Source organism: Pleurodeles waltl, chromosome 12 (genome assembly GCF_031143425.1).
Source record: "Pleurodeles waltl isolate 20211129_DDA chromosome 12, aPleWal1.hap1.20221129, whole genome shotgun sequence".
NCBI lineage: Eukaryota > Metazoa > Chordata > Amphibia > Caudata > Salamandridae > Pleurodeles > Pleurodeles waltl.
In genome coordinates, this window is record NC_090451.1 from 624272101 (window position 1) to 624293825 (window position 21725).

General features: G+C 42.3%; 1 protein-coding gene across 1 annotated transcript in view; it reads right to left on the reverse strand.

Annotated features, from left to right (window-relative positions):
* PEX19 (peroxisomal biogenesis factor 19) overlaps nt 1–21725 on the reverse strand; it is a 52231-nt gene that overhangs the window by 24896 nt on the left and 5610 nt on the right. The window contains exons 2-3 of the mRNA XM_069217996.1: nt 19234–19334; nt 6636–6801 (exon numbers count right to left, since the gene is read on the reverse strand). Coding sequence (XP_069074097.1) covers nt 6636–6801; nt 19234–19334 — 267 coding nt within the window. The remainder of the gene's footprint in view (nt 1–6635; nt 6802–19233; nt 19335–21725) is intronic.

A 21725-nucleotide genomic window follows, 5' to 3' on the forward strand; every position in this document is an offset into this window, starting at 1 on the left:
TTTCCTCCTTTCTGACATAAAGGCTACGTTTGCGTTTCAAAGGAAACATAAAGCTTTCTGTGACCAACTTTAGGAAAATGGCTCCCTGTTGCAGTTACCCACCACTTTTTGCCGGATATTGATGCTGACTTGACTGAGAAGTGTGCTGGGACCCTGCTAACCAGGCCCCAGCACCAGTGTTCTTTCACTAAAAATGTACGATTGTTTCCACAATTGGCACACAGATAAGTCCCTTGTAAAAGGTACCAGTGGTACCAAGGGCCCTGTGACCAGGGAAGGTCCCCAAGGGCTGCAGCATGTGTTGTGCCACCCTAAGGGACCCCTCACCTAACACATGCACACTGCTATTGCAGATTGTGTGTGTTAGTGGAGAGAACAAAGCCAAGTCGACATAGCATCCCCCTCAGGATGCCATGCACCCAAAATACTGCCTGTGGCATAGGTAAATCACCCCTCTAGCAGGCCTTGCAGCCCTAAGGCAGGGTGCACAATACCACAGGTGAGAGCATAGCTGCATGAGCAATATGCCCCTACAGTGTCTAAGTCCATTCTTAGACATTGTAAGTACAGTGTGGCCATATTAAGTATAGGGTCTGGGAATTTGTCAAAATGAACTCCACAGCTCTATAATGGCTACAATGAACACTGGGAGGTTTGGTATCAAACTTCTCAGAATAATAAACCCACACTGATGCCAGTGTTGGATTTATTAAAATACGCACACAGAGGGCATCTTAGAGATATCCCCTGTATTTTACCCAATCCTTCAGTGCAACACTGACTGGTCTGTGCCAGCCTGCCACTGAGACGAGTTTCTGACCCCATGGGGGGAGAGCCTTTGTGCTCTCTGAGGCCAGAAACATAGCCTGCACTGGGTGGAGGTGCTTCACACCTCCCCCTGCAGGAACTGTAACACCTAGCAGTGAGCCTCAAAGGCTCAAGCTTCGTGTTACAATGCCCCAGGGCACTCCAGCTAGTGGAGATGCCTGCCCCTGGACACAGTCCCCACTTTTGGCAGCAAGACCGGAGGAGATCATGAGAAAAACAAGGAGGAGTCACCTACCAATCAAGACAGCCCCTAAGGTGCCCAGAGCTGAGGTGACCCCTGCCTTTAGAAATCCTCCATCTTGAGTTTGGAGGATTCCCCAAATAGGAATAGGGATGTGCCCCCCTCCCCTCAGGGAGGAGGCACAAAGAGGGTGTAGCCACCCTCAATGAAGGTAGCCATTGGCTACTGCCCCCCAGACCTAAACACACCCCTAAATTGAGTATTTAGGGGTGACTCCCCCGCCCAGGAAATCAGATTCCTGCAACCTGAAGAAAGAAGAAGGACTGCTGATCTGAAAGCCCCGCCGAGACAACAACTACTCTGCACATGACGCCCCCAGCTCGAGTTCAGGCGAACCAACACTGCAGAGAGGACTCCCAGGCGACTCCGATGACGTGGACACCCTGAGTCGACCTCCCTGCACCCCCACAGCAATGCCTGCAGAGAGGATCCAGAGGCTCCCTCTGACCTCTACTGCCTGGTATCAAAGGAACCCGATGCCTGGACCAAGCACTGCACCCACAGCCCCCAGGACCGAGAGGAACCACCTACTAGTGCAGGAGTGACCAACAGGCGGCCCTCATCCTAGACCAGTCGGTAGCTGGCCCGAGAAGCCCCCCCTGTGCCCTGCCTGCATCGCCAGAGTGACCTCCGGGTCCCTCCATTCCTTTCAATAGCAAACCCGACGCCTACTTTGCACACTGCACCTGGCCGCCCCTGTGCCGCTGAGGGTGAGTTTTATGTGCTTGTGTGTGTCTCCCCCAGTGCTCTACAAAACCTCTCTGGTCTGCTCCCCGAAGTGCTTACCTGTTAGCAGACTAGGACCGGAGCACCCCTGTTCTTCATAGGCGCCTATGTGTTTTGAGCCCTCCTTTGACCTCTGCACCTGACCGTCTGTGATGCTATTGATTAGGTTTGACCAATGACTTTGTGTTTCACTACTGTGCATAGTAGTTGCTCAATGTTCACCAGTAGCACATTGTATGTTTTGTTCAGCCTAGCCGTCTATTGGCTTTGACATGGCATTAGCCATTACTTTCTGTATCCAGTTTAGCCGCCTATTGGCTTTGACATGATATTATACATTACATTTTGTATTCAGTTCAGCTGCCTATTGGCTTTGACATGATATTATACATTACATTTTGTATTCAGTTCAGCTGCCTATTGGCTTTGACATGATATTAGACATTACATTTTGTATTCAGCTCAGCTGCCTATTGGCTTTGACATGACATTAGACATTACATTGGATATTTAGGTTAGCTGCCTATTGCCTTTAACCTTTGCCTTTAACGTGGAGTTAGACATTGCAGTTGAGAATCCAAGCTGTATTTTTCCAAGCTGTGTTTTTGCACAAGATGAACCAAGCTGTTTTCTTCTCATACTAGACTAGACCTGATAAGAGAGGGTACATTTGGTGTTTTTCCTTTCGGCTCAAGCTTGGGAAGAGGAGCAGTCTAGGAGATCTGGCCAATCTCCAAAGGCTTGCGTAGTTTTCCCGAGTCTGAAAGGAGGGGGCACGCTTTTGTAACGGATGACATGGGCTTCAGAGAATTAGATTTGAATCTGCTTGACTTCAGGCTGGAACTTGGCGCCAGTTGCCAGTCTCCCGTGTGGGTAGATAATCTCTTTCTCGCAGTTGACCGGAGTCATCAACTTGAGACCCCAGAAAGATGAAGCTGTAAATAGTTTCTCACACGTTGAAGTATTTGTTTTGCTTTGCATTCAATATCTTATAAATATAATCTGCTGTAGATATTGCAACTGAAAAGTACTGTGATATATTTTGTTTTCATTGCTGCAATACTTTTTTTGTGCTTGAAATCTATTAATTCGTCTCTCACGAACTTGTGGTTTTAGAAGAATTAACAACAATAAAAGTCTTCTTTGAACTCAGAAGTGCATTCTTGATATGTTCTGTAAGCTCTGATTACGAGATAAGAAGGAAAGCAGAACACCGTCCCTGTGTTGCTGGTGAGGTGGCTTTGGGGTTGCCTTGAACCCCCAACGGTGGGCTGCCTATGCCCAGGAGACTGACTGTGTAAGTGCTTTACTTACCTGAGAAAACTAACCAAACTTACCTCCCCCAGGAACTGTTGATTTTTGTAGTGTCCACTTTTATAATAGCTTATTGCCATTTTTACCAAAACTGTGTGTACTACTGTTTTAAATCAAAGTTCTATACTTACTTGTATGAAGTACCTTGCATTTTAGGTACTTACCTCAAATCTTGAATCTTGTGGTTCCAAAATAAAGTAAGAAAATATATTTTTCTATATAAAACCTATTGGCCTGGAGTTAAGTCTTTGAGTGTGTGTTCCTCATTCATTGCCTGTGTGTGTACAACAAATGCTTAACACTACCCTCTGATAAGCCTACTGCTCGACCACACTACCACAAAATAGAGCATTAGTATTATCTAATTTAGCCACTATCAACCTCTAAGGGGAACCCTTGGACTCTGTGCACACTATCTCTCACTTTGATATAATATATACAGAGCTAACTTCCTACATAAACCTCTTAGTAAGTCTGTATCCACAAACACCGACTTAGATTCCTCAACCATGTCCATTATTCTTGCTTATGGAGCAATTAAGTCTAGCAATCTATCCCAACACAGTTTGAGTGCCCTTTTTAGTCCCCTTCTGGGGGTCATGACCCAATTTAAAAAGAAAACGTATCATTTCTAGGTCTAAATCCAGGGTCATACAAGCCTTATTCTCAAAAACTGGATGAGAGCATTCTGCTTCCATCACAGCTCTTGACGCTTTTTTCCCAAACGGCCTCCTGATCCTTAATTTTATAAAAATCTGATACAAGTGCGAAAGGCCACCAATCAGCACTTGTAGGTGCCTTATCATGTCAGGACTGAATATATCTACACCCTGAGGATCCTTCTCAATTCCTTTCTCCTTTTTCATTTTCTCTTCCTCATCACAGTCTGAATACAAACCATCGGCCTCTTAGTTGTCCAAGACAAACTCATCACAACTGTCCCTGTTCTGGTTATAGGAATTATCATTATCAGGTCTTACCTGAATCTCATGTGTGCCGCACTGGAAACCCTCCTCTACCTTGGTGCGTAGCCACCCTTTTGCCAAAATAAAAAAAATCATAATTTGACTCAATTCAATCATTTGACTCAATTTCATCTTTTTTTCCTGATTCTGCATTTTTATTCACCTGCTCCAGGGACCATTATTCTTCATCTGAAACCTCATGAACCTTCCCTTTTGTCCTCATAACAGCTCCTAAAATGTCTACCTGACGCCTTTACCTCCTCCTGGACCACTTTCTTTAAAATAGTTTCCTTACTATCTACTCCAGAAGGTTCTCTTTCCTTACTCATTTTCTGAGGAAAAATAATATTCCCTACTTTAAACAAACACTTACATAATATGAAGACATTCTTAAAACAATGCCTCTAAATTATCTATTCTTTTTTATGTAAAAAGTGACTTTTTCCTCACTCTCCATCAGAAAAAACAACGCATAAACTGCTGTAATCGGAGTTAACTGATGACTGAAATGTAATTTTGAAATCGTCTTGCGCTTAACTTCACCAAAATAGCTGCTGACGCCCTCAGTCTCCAAGGCAACCAAAGCTTCTAAAATAGCTGCCCGATTAGGTGACACAGTCACCGCAACAATGTCACCGCAATCCGGAACCACAGAGATGACAAACGCCCGCATACGTACTTGTCTCTCACACTCTTCAAATGCGACGAATGCACTGCCTAACTTTAGCCAAAGAGGCAACAAAACTGAGTTGTGCCGAGTACATTTCCCTCAGCCCTCCCCGTCCCGCCAATACAACCGTGCACAAGGAGCCACAGGCAAGACAATTAAGTACTATGCTGAAACAACTTGGTAAAGGATATAAGCACAAAAATAAAAAAGCTTCTAATTTAAATATGTCAACTACGTCTTCAAATTAAATATCTAGTAAATTGGGAAATTTTTTTAAAAACAAGCTAACAGATAAAATAACAGACTACATACCTCAACTAGTAAATGTGAAAATGCATACAATAATACATATTAAACATGAAATATGAAAATGTCTTTAACAGTGCTAACAGATACTTAACTGGCAAGGAACAGTAAATAAAAGAGGAAGATGGCTGCTAGACTTTTGTTTAAGTAGGCTGCAGTGGTGGTTTTAATTCTAGAATTTTAAGTATGGTTAAAGTTTGCTTTAAAGTGCTGCATGGAGTAGCAATAAAAGAGGAATGCATATTGCTAGCCTCCAGTCTTGACATGAAATTCAAGCTGTAGTTGAGGAGTCATCTTCATAGGATATGAAAGCATACACTATGAACTGATTTCATTGGTCTAAAGTCTTACTTTATTAGAGGTTACTATGCCATCTTAGAAAATTAGATCTTAGAGGCTCAGACATGTGTCTGTGTGAGGAACATTCAGCCAGCTGTGGCCGTACATGCGGGACATAATTGTGGTTCAATACCCCAGCTTACATTTCCATCTGTATTTATTCTTATTTATGTTTTGCTAATTTTATCTGTAGTTACTCATTTTTGTTTTGTGCTTAGTCCAAAAAATTAAGCTGCAATACGTATATTTCCACATCTATTTAACCGACGTGCTTACTCATGTTTGATTGTTAGAAGAATTGTAGCCCTTTAAAGTACAATACAGGAATCTGAAACCATTTGTATTGTAGAACACCTTAAAAAGCTGTATTGTTGAAGTTATTTAAGCTTCAATAGGATTTGTTTTTATGTTTTTAACTCCTTCACCTGTCAGCCTGCACAGCTACAGACCTCTCACTCATGACTGACAGGACTAGGTATCATCTAAAAGAAAACATTTTCCATATTTATCCATATCTAACAATAAATACATACAGGAAATCATATAGTTTTCTCTCTGTATTTATCCGTAATAAATCAGTGAAAACGAAAAACTGTGAGCCTAAATTATGATGCCACCTGTCAGGTTTTTTATTTTATTTTTTTTAAATAATTTGCAGTCGTCGGTACAAAAGAATCTTCAGTTACTTCTTCTATGCATCTATAGTTGATAAAAAAAAGTTTCACTTTTCTCAAGGTCTTTTTAGTTACAAATCAAATCATTCCTGCAGGTGTTTGTAGCACAAATCCCCTCTTAAAAATCAGCTGTCCAGCTGTCCTCCTTAAAATACTACATCCTATTCAATTTCATTCACTCAAGGTGAGCAGCTTTACGGTGTGGAAAGTGTATCTGAGTCTCTTTTCGCAGTCTTTAGCACCTCAATTGGTCGAATTTGCATCCTGACTACATTTTTATCTAGTCACATGTTGGAGAATACGAACATGCCCAAAGGGTCCCTTTGTAGCCACTCTCCTGAGCTGATGCTCCTGTGCGCTATCCTTGTTCTACATCTTAGTGATCTTAGGCAACCTTCTCAGAAAAAGTGACCCATGTATCAGGATGAAACACTAGCAAGACACTATTAACAGGCTTGAATAATCTCTGCCTCAGCCAAACTGTAGCCTACAGAAAATACATACCTCAATTTTGCTGCTTTCACTTGAGCACCTGTATCACACAGAAGCAATGCATAAAACTGTCCACTCACCAACTTTGCCCGCAGCCTCTGACAGCTTTTGGAACTGCTCCACCAGATGTGGCTCCTCTTGCGCCAGTTCTTTCATTGCTTTCTCAAACTCCACTTTGGCTTGAGCTGCCATCTCGCTATCAAACAACTCCTGGAAGAACTTTTCCTGTGATGCAAATATGGCACCCTGACAAAGAATTAGCATCGAAAAGGGAAAGAGTTATAAATATAATAATGGAATACAAATACAGAAAATAAACCCTCTCAGTCGTGGTCACAAGGCTTTTTTGGACTTCTAATGGCGAAACAATTGATGCAACATTTCTCCTATATTTCTGCAGGTTGATTCAGAAAATCACAGTGCATCAATAAAATACTCCATTCTACACAATTTAGGAGGCATTATCATTTTTCGAAGTTGGTACTTCAGCAGGGACACAGCTATATTGAAATAACAATCCTTAATTAGTTACTCTCAGGGATGACAAGAAAGGGGACTGGCCATCTGTAAATGATAGTGCTGCACTATTGAAAATAAGGGTTTTAAACAAAATAAATAAAATGTTAAGTACTTGAACTGAAAGGAAGTCTCTCTAAATACTATTTTGTTATGCCTATTGAGTAAGCAACCCCAAGAGAAAAGTTCTGTTGCCATGTTATGATAATTAAGAAACATTTATTCTGGCACAGGGGTTGGAAGTGCACTAGTAGATCTAGCTATCCTTCTTGCATTAAAGAGTACATTAATGTGACATTCGATGACTTCTTAATTTCAACTTACTACAGTGAGAAGTATCAGCAATCTGTTTATTGCTTGTACACTACTAGAAATTCCAACATACCCATTGGCTGCCTCGAAGTTATCAAAGTCAGAAGAGTGGACCACACAAACTAATAGCCACACACTGGATAAAGGTACTCCTCAAGGGCCTGTTCTGGACTAGAGGGAGGGACAGTGAGCTTTTGAGGAAAAAAGCTGACAGGGAGAGAGGAAAAAACAGTCGAGCTGGAGTAAAGGGGTGAGCAGCAACACAGAGTGGGTGGCAATGTGAAGGAGAATTAGCACACAAGGGAGAGAGCAGGATCCCTAAAGCACTTCCATGGGATGCTGAAAAGGAAAAATATTATTCTTACTCTAACCAGTGGTAGTATACAAGTTATCCAGTCTAAAGGATGGTAAAGAAAGTATGCTCCAGGGTAAACAAACACACAAGAGGAGTAAAGAAAGCCATAAAATAAAATAAAATCAACCAAATGAGACAGAAAGCCAACCGATCTCAAAGACTGGGCTGACCCAAAGCCCACTCTAAGTGTGGTACTGCAGGTAGTGTGTTTTTGTCAACAGACAGCTACCTACAGGAAAACCCTAAATGTTAGATTTGCCTAGCATTACTTCTCACAAAGGATGCTTGCTAATTGGCCACAAAATAAACCCACTCTTTTCAATTAAGTCCACATTCCTTTGGGTTGCATTGCCTTCTCTTGCAATGGAGTCAGACTGGCACCTCTGCAGTTTCCAATCCTCCCTCACTTTATTTAGAAGAGAATATTTGTAATATTTCTCAACTCCAAGACGAAAAAGTGAGTAATTGTTCATCTTATTATAAATTGCACCATAATATGAAATACATTTTCTATTTGTAATTTACTAATATCACTCCTGCAACTTGGTGCTCCACAGGGCCCAAATGATCTATAATAGTCTGTTTAGGCAAAGATATGAACGGCATTCCAAATGGAGAAACTGAGATCCCCACCCTTCTGAGAAACTTAGCAACCAAGCTATGTTTATCACTGCATACCATGGATAAAAGAGGATGTGAGAAACAAGCCAGTCCTCTTAGGCACCTACAATTATTTTTGCATTTTGGTAGACAACTATGGTACGAATGGGAACGGTTTAACTGCGCCAAAGCTTATCCCAAGTGTCATAGTAATATTAGCTATTAATACTGAATCATTAATCTAAAGGCAGGACCCCATATAGCCATCATCCAGTGAAAACTGGGGCATCTTGTCTGACCCCATACCCAAGTGCTCTCTTCCTCAAGGGCCCGGCCAATTTCTTGGGTGATATTTTCTCACCGTTCGGATGGTAGAACATTGGGGGAGTGGGGAAAATTAAGAAAAGGGCTAGCAAAAGAACAGTGACAAAAATTAGCATTGGTCCAAACTGCTAAAGAAAATGAGACAGACCAACTTTGTATGGACAAAAAAGGGCACTCTATTAGGTAAGGGGGTCAACTTAACCTTCCTTATTAAGTAGTTTGCCTCCTCAACCGCCCCTATAATATGCATCTGGTTGCACCACATTACTTTCAGTGCAGCCAGGAAAGTAAACTGGAGTGAGGAGCCCAAAACTCTCAGATCTGGCATTTTAGCCCCAAGCTCCCACTTTCCCTCGGCAGCGGCCTGACCAACATCAGACCTGATGTGATATGTAAAGGAGCCGTGCTGGATATCCTTCATTTTTCAATGCTCCATTAAGTACTCTTTCTTTCAATGTTTAGGTATGGAAATTGAGGGCGAGGGAGATTCGAGAAGAACATGGCAGCAGGCTAAAGCTGGCCACAGGACTGTGTGGCGCAACAGGAGCTTACTTAGCTGGATAGTATCGCAGAGCAGAGACCAGAAAAGTCTGCATTGCAGGGGATGAGATTTGCTGTTTCTCTGTGTGCTTCGAGCTGTAAACACGTCCTTTCCATCGATGCGTTGCAGCTCCATATGCTTCCAAACAGGCAATTTCAGCAGAGGCTGTCTGGAGATATATTCACTGAAAAACCCAAAGGTTACAGGGGCGTTATAGTTAGGATGACGTTTTATCCATACAAAACCATAGAAATTCAGCAGTTATAGTTATACTAATGTTATAAAACCATAACTCATTGCCCAAAGTTACTGACATGAGTTATAGTTTCTTCAGGTAACTGTAACTGCTGAATGTCTATGGTTAAAACATAAACCTAACTAAAACATCCCTGCAACTTTTGTTTTTTTTCCAGTGAATTTTGCGAACATTATTATTTCTGTCAGATTGCGGCCAGCCAATCAGGGCCTTGCTTTTCCTGTGGATTTGACGATCCGAAGGTGATTTGAGGATCTGCACATCTGCCGAAAAGAGATCAACTGGCAATTTCTTTGGCTATGAGGAGGTCCCGATCCCTCCATGTGTCCTATGGGGTCAGGATTCCAGTATCCTGATCCCTTATATGTTTTTACACTGTTCCCCTCTGCCTCCCAGCCAATACGATAAACAAAATGGAGGCAGCAACTTTTCTGTCAGGTTGCGGCCAGCCATTTAGGGCCGTGCTTTGACCTCCGGATTCAAGGAGGATCCAAGGCGGATCTAAGGCGGATCTGCGCCTCTAGATATACAAATTTGGTTTTCCTTTAATATCTACCGAACTACAGAACAGATTTACAGCAAACAAGAAAAAGCATATCCCACACACCACAAGATTCTCCAGCACACTTTTTCTGGAATATGAACACACACACACACACACACACACACCAATACAATGTCTACATATGCCCAAAGACAACTGATTTAGCTTCTCTTCATATTAAATAATGCAGTTGTACAATGTTGGTATCCTTTTATATAGAATTATCTTTTAAGTTTCAGTTATTTTCTCTATTACAGGAATACTTGCGTGATCCTAAGGACTTTCCTATGTTAAAAAAAGCTGCAGCTCCATGACAAACTGCTTTAAGTTTTTTCTCTGTTGAAGAGCCTTTTCTTTTTTCCTTTGTCTCTTTAACAATATTAACTTCTCTCTGAAGAAAAATATATACGCAAACAACTCTTCACTCAGTAAGCACTGAAACCGTAATATGCTCTAGCCTCAAGCCTTTACCTAACCTTTACTTAGTCTCTATTTTCCCTAGTGACACTAATCACTCGGATGATTAGGGAATCAAGCAACCTTCCCCTAATGCGGGTATATGGAATTACTGGAAATACAGAGACTGTGCAAGGATAAACACCAATTTGTGTTTCTTTTTTTGTTTTTTTTTGAGACGCTAATCACTGAAGGGCTGTGCACATGCAAAACACTAATTCTGGTAACTCTGCCCCGAATGCGGACACAAAAATAAGGAAGGCACATACCAGCAAAGTTGTCTAACGATGTTCAAGAGGCAACGCCACTACCCTGACGGAACTTGGACCACAGTATATAATTTTTTAAAGAAAGCTATTGCCCCCTTGAATTTCTCAGTGAAGTGTGTTGCTATAGAGTTAGATCACACACACAACATTCCACACCTAACGCCCTTCAAATATTCTAATGGCCAATTAGAAAACAACTAGTGCGGCCGCTTGAGAACTCATGAGCGACCTTCTTGACGTTCCTCTCATGCCAATTTGCACCTAAAGTAATGTTGCCACTGATTGTTATTTCAAAAGCCTTTGCTTTCAATTGCACAGACAATGGGGCGATTCACTAGTTTTCTTCCACTGGATCCTAATAGCGAGATGTGGAGAAGCCCAGGTGAGAGGTCCTGCTCTGTGGATCCCCTTGTGGAGGGCCCCAGCAGTCACATATGTCAAGGGTCCTGGCAGGCACTTTAGGCTCTTTGCAGATAACGCACCAAAAGGCTCAGACTACAACAACTGGAGGTGAGTCAAACTTCTTTGATTCAAAACTGTATCACCCGCTAATTATCACTGACACTTTGCAGGAAAATAAAGCACAGGGAAAATACTTGGCAATTCTAGGATAAAGGGGGTCACCAGTGGGCAATCTGGAGCAAGAGGGCGCTAGTGGGATGAGTAGTCTCTCCTCAGCTAGAAATTCCTGAAATAATGTAAAGTAGAGGTGAGGGGCCGGAAGCAGCAGCAAGGGTTTGTTTCCTTCTCCTCCCCTACAATCTGAAATCTACAGGACGATTACGCCCCTCTCAATTCCTTTTTTAAGATAAGGGAGAATAAAGCAAAATCAGGAGTGGATTTACCTATCAAGCCCCCCTTACAGCATAAACTGGACCCAAGGCCACCTATACTGGGCAAGTTAACATCTGCAGTGGCTGCTCCCCCGGGTGATAGTCCTATAGGTTCAGCTGATTTTTCTGCACTCCCCACCTCGAATCACCTCCCATTGAGGCCTCTATGCTCAGCATTGCTAATAGATATGCTTCTTTGGCACTGTTGGAGGCTCATGAATTAGTTAGTGGGAGGGCTGCTGGAAGTCATTCTTCTTCGGTGGTGGGTGCTTCTATTCTCCCTGAACAGATCACCGAACATTTCTCCATTCAAGAGATTTTACTACAGCCGAGGTCCCACATGATGGAGAAATGTACCACATCGGAACATAATCAAAAGGGAGATCCACAAGGCACGCAAGATGCTTGAGACTAAATTGGGTGCATTAGCTGAAAGCACTAGGGTTCCTGAGGGGGGATGGCTGCAGCAAAGTCCATGTTAATAGACAATGGGCAGGACATAAGATCATTGAAGGAGGCCAACCGTCAACTCCAGCAAGATGTTGAGCGGCTGGAGATTCATGTGTCATTAAAATCTTGCTAGATGACTTCCTGGAGGAAGTTGGGGCCTTTAATCTGGAAAATTATATCCAACAGGTACATAGTGATCCTTTCAGATGAAAACCCACCTGTACATTCCCCAGGAAGATACCAGTCAATTTCCACACCTATTCATTAAAAGTGTTGAGCAGATTTTGGTAGTGCTTTGGCGGCACAGATAGAGGCAGGCGATCTATCATTGCACAGCCCCCTTTATTGAAGAACCAGATCTTAGAGCCTCAGACCTGGCCCCTAATCGCTGCGGAAGGTGGGCGCAGCCCTCGATGCCAAGAGAGGAGCAGGTTAGAAAGCCACTGACCCAGCTCCTAGTTGTTGTGGAAGGCAGGCAACTTCATCAGATGGCGAGAGAAGGTCAACGTGGTAATATCTGAAGAGCTGAGAGGCCCAACAAAGGAGCGAGCGGGTGAGTCGAGGATACCACCCCAGTCGGGGCCCACTCCCAGGATAGGTACTTCTCCTAGCTAATTCAAAGCATTCCCCTCTTCCTAGGTGTTGCACCTGGCCCTTTTTGCAGGGTCATCCCCAATGTTTTTGCCCCCTTCCTCCCAATTTTTCTGACCAGTATTTGTTGGCTTTAGGACTCTGGGCACATTACCACTGCTAAACAGTGCTAAAGTGCATATGCTCTCTGTGTAAATTGTACTGTTGATTGGTTTATCCATAATTGGCATATTGGATTGACTGGCAAATCCCTGGTAAAGTGCACCAGAGGTGCCAAGGGCCTGTAAATCAAATGCTACTAGTGTGCCTACAGCACTGGTTGTACCACCCACATTAGTAGCCCTATAAACATGGCTCAGACCTACCACTGCAGGGTCTGTGTGTGCAGTTTTAAAATGCCAATTCGACTTGGCAAGTGTACCCACTTGCCAGGCCTAAACCTTCCCTTTTATTACAGGCCAGGCACCCCTAAGGAGGCCCTAGGGGCAGGGTATGTTTAAGGTAGGATATATACTAGTGTAGTTTACATGTCCTAACAGTGAAATACTGCCAAATTCGGTTTTCACTGTGCAAGGCCTCTCTCTCTCATAGGTTAACATGGGGGCTGCCTTTATCCTTAATGCGCAGACTCCCCTTGAGAGCAGATAGAAATGTGGAGTTTAGGGTCCCTGAACTCACAATTTAAAAATAGACAACAGCGCTTCAGCAACGACGTCGCCGCTGCTGCCTGCACTGTGACCTGGTGACACTGCACGTCGCACCTCCCCGCTTCACACTGCAGCCCTGGTCTCACCGACGCCACTGTATGCTGTCACCAAGCCGCTGACTACACCGTGACCTATGGGCACCGCACGTCGCACCGTCCCACTTCGCCATCCACACCAGCGCTCCTGAATCATGAGCCCGGAGTTCGATCCGCATGTGTGTGACTTCAAGGGCCCAACGACTCCCGCACTGCCTCCGGAACCCACACCCCGACGCTGCTCTCAAGAGCTCACTGTGAGGATCATGACTGCCCTGCAATTCCAAAGGTACTGTTTTGCGGGTCTTCCTGACACAGTAGCTGACCCGCAATGCCGCAGCTGGCATGAACTGTTGGTTTTGTTGATCACAATGCCATGATAGCCCCATGTGGAGCTATTGACTTCAAGGAACTGTATTTTTGAGTAAATCTTGCAAAATTCATATCTTTAACACTGTTTTTTGGATTTTTATCGTCTTGGTCTTTTTTTTACACAGATACATTTTGGCTATTTTTCTAAAACTGGTGTGGTGTCCTTTTGTAGTGTTTTCACTTATTACTGTGTGTTATGTGCAACTGCTTTACACGTTGCTTCTGAGATAAGCCTGACTGCTCGTGTCAAAATACCAAGGGAGTGAGCAGGGGTTATTTGAGCAGGTATCTCCCTTATCATGAATAGAGTGAGGGTCCCCACTGCAAACCAACTGCAAACTAGAGACCCCATTTCTAACACTAGGTACTTACTGAATAACTTAAATGGGTTCATATGGGCAAAGTCATTACTTGCACCGCCGTTTCTTCATACGGACCCCTCACCGTTAGTGATGATGCAGTGACTGACTTTCAGTTTTTAGGAAACCCCCACCGCACAGTGTCTCATGGGGTCTCCAGGGCTCCATTTTAGGATCCCCCTTATGCTTGGCTCCCGTTTTGGTGCTTGTTGTTCCAAAACAAATTCCTAGAAATAGGAGATGCTTGTTTAATCTCTTCACTCTACATGCTTTTCTTTTTGAATGCACAGTTTCCTCATGAATACTCCAACAAAAAAATAGAAAGGGGACTTAAACTCCAGGAGAGGGGGACATTTTGGATTGGTCAGATGTTCATATTTTTAGCCTTATTGCTCATGCAACTCTGCATCCATAAACTCAAAATCGATTAGCAAAACACCTCACCTACCATCCTCTTATGAAAATAGCCACCACTACATACTAAGGAACTAAAACTTCATAGAAACCAAGAAACTACCTTTTCTATATCACACTCTGGAGGTCAATCATCACAAAATAGTCCAGAACATAAGGACACTCTTGACAATCTAATGAGCTCACGGTGGCTCTACAGTGACAATCACCTTGGCCTGACCTGACTCCAGGCACTGCACCTTGGCCTCTAGTAATGGGCCAGACAGCTAGGCCCACACCAGGATCCTAAACCAAACGTATTTTACCAATAAACTAACAAATAAAATATATAAGAGCACTTACATAGCTCCCCCTACCTTTAACCCACCCAGTAACCTGATGATCTGAACTCCTTCTCCGTAACCTACCCCCCAAAACTCTCAGCTACTGCCACCAAGAACTTCAAACACAGACTGATCAAGTACCATTCCGAACCACTCACAACTGACATCTATTACAATACCTCCAAAGGACCAGAACAAAAATCTCATCTTCCTCATACCCAGAACTGCAAAATAGTGCACAATCCTAACAAACCTTCTAAATATATCTAACTCCTCCAAAATCCCATATGACTGAAAACTAACGATAGATAACTAAACTACTTCCAAAGGCAACGCCCCCATACCCTTTTACAGAAACAGAAATAACATGAACCAAGCTAATGACAATGACTATACATTCCTTAGACTCCATATTCCCTACTTAATGGAATGTCATCCACTGTAAGGCTAACCGTCCATCCTGGACGCTACCTCCACCTCAGCTTATAACACAGGATGAAAACTGCATGTGTCCCACTATTCATCCTACCTCTAGCCCCTCCCCCACAAACCATCTTGCCTTAGCGGCCACCCTAGCGGATCAAGGCCTCCACTATCTCTCCTGCATGCATGACATCCACTCAAGCTCTGGACCTGCCAATCAAGCCTAACACAGAAACCAGACAAGCTCTCAGCACCCATTCCAACCATAAGCACTTCATCCCTCGTGACAACACTAACCCAAACCAAACTCACTCCCCTCCTTCTCACTACCACTACATTCGCAATGCAGAATAAGAGGTGCACAAACCTCATATTTTGCAACTGCCTCTAGCCTCATTTGACTCAACAAAGGAAAAAGTACAACAGTGCTCTCAAAATTCCCAATCCTATCCTAACCAAATTAGGGAAACAACACGTGGCAACTCGACCCCCACTCTCACCGACTTATACTCTGTTTACCTAGAATACCATGCATATGATAGATAAATCATGTTGCAACACTTCCTCTCAGGACCCTATGCCCACAATCGATTTAAACAATGGACTAACTCACATGGAAAATCATCTTGATAAAATAACGCAGGGCCTCAGCAATATCTGGATGAAGCAATGGATTTAGCTAAAACATACAGCCTGACTTCAACCCAAGACAAACTCACCTCGAAGATCCAAGTGATAACTGGAGTCAGAAGAGACCACAACCACCCAAGAATCCGTAGACCACCAACACATCACATTGCTATTCACCCCAGCTCACTCGTTCAAAACCTCAGCAGCCCGAGTAATATCAACTCCATGCTCAAGAACTGCAGATCAGCTACCAAACATTCCCCTAATCTAGCTAAAGCAATCCTGAACTATGACACTGACATCACATTCTTCTCAGAAACATGGCTAAATGACTCCTCTAATCCAACCCTTGACCTTCTAGTCCCTCCAGACTTCTCTACCATCAAGAAAGACAGGGAGGACGGCCACAAGGGTGGCTTGGACTATCATCCACAAGAGTAGCATTCACATGGCTGAAACAGACACCTTTACTTACCCCACAATTGAATATCCCAGCACAAACATAATGATGAAGACCAATAAAACAACAAAATGTCACCTCCTCAATCATCCACCAGGTAACATGCTCGCATTCTGCTAACACCTAACGGAACTGCTAATGCACTACTCACAATCCAATGACAATAACATAATCCCAGGTGACTTCAACCTTCATTGGAATGAAAAAACACACTAATACAATCCCTCAGTGAACCTCTACTCAGCAAAGACCGTATCTAACACTGCAAAGGCCAAACACATACCAGAGGTGCAACCTTTGTCACCATCATATCCCATAAAAAAAAGCTCTAAATATTAACAACATCCTCCCAGATGACTGGTCATATCACCACATCATTCTGTTCCAATTCAAATGGAAAATCCCCCTATTCACTCTCAGAAAAGTAGTCAATTAGTCAGATTCCTCTGTCTGATCAGGAAGATAGAATGATGGCACCATTCCCCCACCCCCAGATAACCTTACAACAGATGAACTTACAGCACACCATAACGCAACAACATCAGCCATTCTAGACCAATTAGCTCCTCTGAAACAAAAACAAAAAAATAACAATAATCTGAAATACTCCTTTGAGATTGTGGATTAAAAAAAAAGACCTTAACTCTAAAAGAAGACAATTTATAGCTGAGGAAAGATTCTGCAGAACAACGACCATAACTCATCTTCAACAGCACAGAGTGGAACACAGAAATTACAAAGAACTTTTCAACATCATTAAACAAACATTGAAACCAGCAGGAGATAATCCTCATGTCACTAAAGAACATTGTGAAAAAATTGAGAAATTCTTCAATGACAATCAGGTAGATTGAACTCTTCGCTAAATCAACACATTCAGCCTTCCACAGGAATCTCTCCCATCACAAAGGAGGGAACCTACACTCCTTTGATATCCTGGAACTCCAAGAGGCGGCCTCTCTACATGAGCTCTCATATTGCAATAAAATCCCAGCACCCCTCACAACTCCCAGGAGCTGGAAGATATTCAACGCACTAGCACCTTTCACTTAGCAGACCCTTTCCCAGCCTACTCTGCAATCACGCCCCAAAACATCTCTATGGACTAAGACAATTAACAGCTTCCTAAGCGTGGAGTTAAACCAACTGCCTCAAACATGGTCAAGTCACCATACTAGAAAAAACAAAGTGCTGACACAGAGGACCTCAACAACTTCATGCTCATTTCCAACCTTCCTTTACTGGCAATAAAATATTTGATAAACGTGTTCTCTCCCAACAAAACCAACACATGGACACCAACTATCTTCTTGACTCAATCCAATCAAGCTTTAGGAAAGGATCTAGTATGGGAACAGCTATTCTAAATATAGTGGATGACTTACACAAACCTATGGATGCGGGTGGATGCTGCCTGCTCATCCTCCTTAACCTATCAGCGGCCTTGGACACTGTTGACCACAAGCTGATTTTCGAATACTTCAGAAAACAAATTGGAGCAGATGGTGTGGTTTTCAAATGGTTTACTTCATGCTTACAGAACCGCCCCCAACAAATAAAAATAAACAACTTGCTCTTCAATACTTCCGCCATAACCAGGGGTGTCCCTCAAGGCTCAGTCCTCCCACATGCACTCTTCAACATCTACAAGGAACCCCTCACCATCATACGCAAACAAGCTAAAATTCTAGACCACCTTTTATGCAGTTGACACTCAGCTTGACTTTGAAATCCCCTTCATAGAGGGCTTACAACAACTAAATTTCACTCTCCCAAATGTTTAAAACTAGCTGTCACACAATCACCTAAAACTTAACCAAGATAAGACGGAACTCCTTCTCCTATCCAACAATAAATAGTCAGACCACCCAGGTCCAAGAAAGGCTAAACACAATTGATGCTTTTAATTGTAAATTGACTCTAATTGAATCTGTCAAATTGCTAGGAATCACCCTGGACCCTAGCCTGAACATGAACCCACACATAAAAAAATACAGCAAACAGTGCATTCTACAATCTAAAACTCCAGGACAAAATCAAGCCCTTTCCCCCTCCGAATGATTTCAAAGTTGAGACGTCAGCAATGGTTCTATCAAGACTGGACTATGGAAATGCCACCTTCACTGGCACCCCGAAGTCGCACTTAGCTCTTTTAAGAGCCACTCTAAATACAGCAGCGAGGCTGGTCAGTTGAGTCAAAAGGCACAAACGCATCTAACCCTCCCTGAAAAATCTTAAGTGGCTCCCAACCGAAGCCTGTTGCTGCTTCAAAACTGCCTGTCTCACTCACAAAGTCCTCCACACCAGGAAATCAGTCTACCTTGTGTCCAAACTCATAAAGGAATGCTAGTCAAAACAATATATGATGATGCAACACTCTACTTCTCATCCCACCCAAACAACAAACAAAAAACCCTAGCACGCTCTTTCTCCGGCAATGTCCCCAAAATCTGGAACTGCGACCCAGTACATGCCGAACAAACCCCTCCCCTTCATGAGCTTCAAAAGATAATTAAAAGATCTTCTCATCAAATTGGCACCTTATCACTTCGGGCTACAACACGTTTCTAGGAAATGCTCTGATCTGACCTTCAACAAGCTTTTAAATCGATAATCTATGTCTGCTAACACTGCCTTGACAATGGCTGTAAAGCATTCTGATACCACTGGGTCTTGCCAGTGCTATATAAAACTCTTCAAATACATTTTCTTTTAAACTGAACACCATTTATTCAACACCAAAACACAGTTGTTTGGATCCCAGCATATAATGGGCACTCTTGTTATCACACCATCATGTGTCCTCTCAACCTACTCTCAAAGCTCTTCAGGTTTTAATTTATAACATCTGCTTTAACCACAATACATTCTAAAATTTTAAGTTGTGAATGAGACAAAAATCTCTTACTTTGTCTGCATCCCCGGCAGAATTCTTTGGGCTGTCATCTATCGAGGTTCCAGCTTCGGGCTGTAGCACGGGCTTGGTCTTCTCAAAGTCATCAAGAGCACCTTTGAAAAGAAAATGAACAGATTCTACTACACAAGACTGTGTGCACATTACAAAGACCAACATTTATGCAACAGAAGGACAGGGTGCTGTATCATAATGCATATATTTTCTAATATCAACCTAAAGGATATTGACTCCCACCATATTGTTAAGGCAAGTACATACAGGCACTTGTAGATTTACTATTTTAACTCCATATCCCATGGCTCTGATGATATATACATGTCATTCACATCTATTTACAAGATATATAAGATATATTGTCAAGGTAAAGTGATATGAAATTAGGAATAACGCATCCACAATTACCAACATATACTTACCTTGATGATATAGTGGTAGTCAATATTTCTGCGTTTGAAATGTTTGTAGGCTGTTTTTTTTTTTTTACTTTGATAGGCTGATATACAACCATATGATAGTAGTCTTCTAAAATTAAACCTCATTATTAAGATTGAACTTGGGCCTCAAAATCCATTTCCTCTTGTACAAACTGCAAAGATCTGAGTGGAAAATGTGTGCTGGATTCAGGGCACTACCTTTTCATGAGAACCATGCCCATATGTATTTGTCCCCAAAAGTTTCTAGATGCAACCAAAGTCTGCAACAATTTTTGTCATCCCCAAAGCTTGGAAATATTTACAGACCACACCCAAACAAGGGATCACTATACAAGGTTAAAAAGCACAATATGATATGATGACATTGGCTATGCATAAATGCATATTGAAGTCTCCATTTAGCTTTGATGTCCACTAGCCAACCCACCAGCACTAATATCGTAAGCATTGTCTTCATCAACAAGATGCCAATTCAGTCCGCTGACAGACGCCTGGCGACAAAGGATCTTACTAAGAGTTTGAGGGTTTAATCATAGGTTCAGCTCTCTAAGGACAACAAAGCTTCTGTAATACTTATTCAGTGCTCTGGTTCCATTTGGAGGCTAAAGGTATACTGTACAATGTTTGTACTTCTACAACTAGAAAATAATTGTTTTGTGTCCCTTTTGGGAACTTTCAACAGTTGCACTCGAAAACTAGAATAAGGGACAGTTTCACCTAAGTACCAGAATTACAAAGAACCGTGTTTGGTGTGTAGCAAATACTAGAGGTTGCATGCCCAGAGTTCGATATTGCAGATTCAATGTAATATTATTCATTTTGATGAAAGGCAAACCTTATCCAATATGTGCAACACAACTCTGTGGGCTCAAGATCTACTACAATCTGATTGGTTTACAAAAGGGCCAAACCAGACTTAAATATTTGAGGCTTAATAAAATTAATATTGTTGATGTCTGTAATAAAATACCTATTGTTAAGAACAAAGTAAACATCTCAATGGTGCACGCTTTACAAGTTGTCAATATTGTCAGTACTTACTAATCCATATGATCCTTCTCTTTTAGGCACACTTGTAATAATAGAGAGTGCTTTGCTTCACCATTTGGTACTTACGGCACAAGCTTATACTGCATCAATGTAAGCAACGGTGCAGTTCTATTGGAAAGAAAGGATCTAGGTTGTGTGGCTTTATAACTGTTCTCTAGTTTGGTGACTACAAAGTAAGGCAACAACATTTTCACTGTGTTTTTTTTTTTTACCTGTGAGCACCTGCAAACATGCACTTTCAGAGGCAAATAAATTCCCAAATTCAAGACTGTAGTAAACCTACAAGACGTCAGCTGATGGAAGACAATCCCCAGGTACAGTTCCCTTAGTGTTAATTTGAATTATTTATATATTATGGACTTTTAAGTTTTGTTTACTTCAGGGTGCAAGGAAACATCTGCAGTCTCCATTTCAAACAAGGGGAGAAGACTTCCAATAATGTGGGTTAGATACCAGAGTGATCTCGATTCCTGAGGTTTGATCCTACCCTGGCCCTTCCTCCTGTCAATGTCCTGAAAGGACGAAGTGAAAGACGGGCATAATAAAAGCACGGAAAGGTACTGGATATAATATAATGGACATTCAGGGTATCCAAGAGAGGACAAATATCGAATTCAAGTGGAATGCGCTTTTATCCTAGCGTTTAATTACTTTGTTTATAGATAAAGGAACACCAAGTGGTGTAGATGGATCTGAATATAAGTTGAATACAAATCACATAATCCAATAAATAAAAATACACCCTCAGATAGCAAGGATAAGAGCAAAATTTAGCATGAAATTTATCAGCCTTTAGGTAACATGTTTCACACTGGTATTAGACAAAATTGCATTTCCCATCTATATTGTGAGCACAAAGAAAAAGAAACCTATCCATGGGGTCAGTAAAACCCTTAATACCACAGGCATCTCCAGACAAATAAGCCGTGAAATGAGTGAGATAGCCATTAAGAGTGGCACTGTGACTCTTCTAACCAGCCAACCCCAACTGAGTAATCC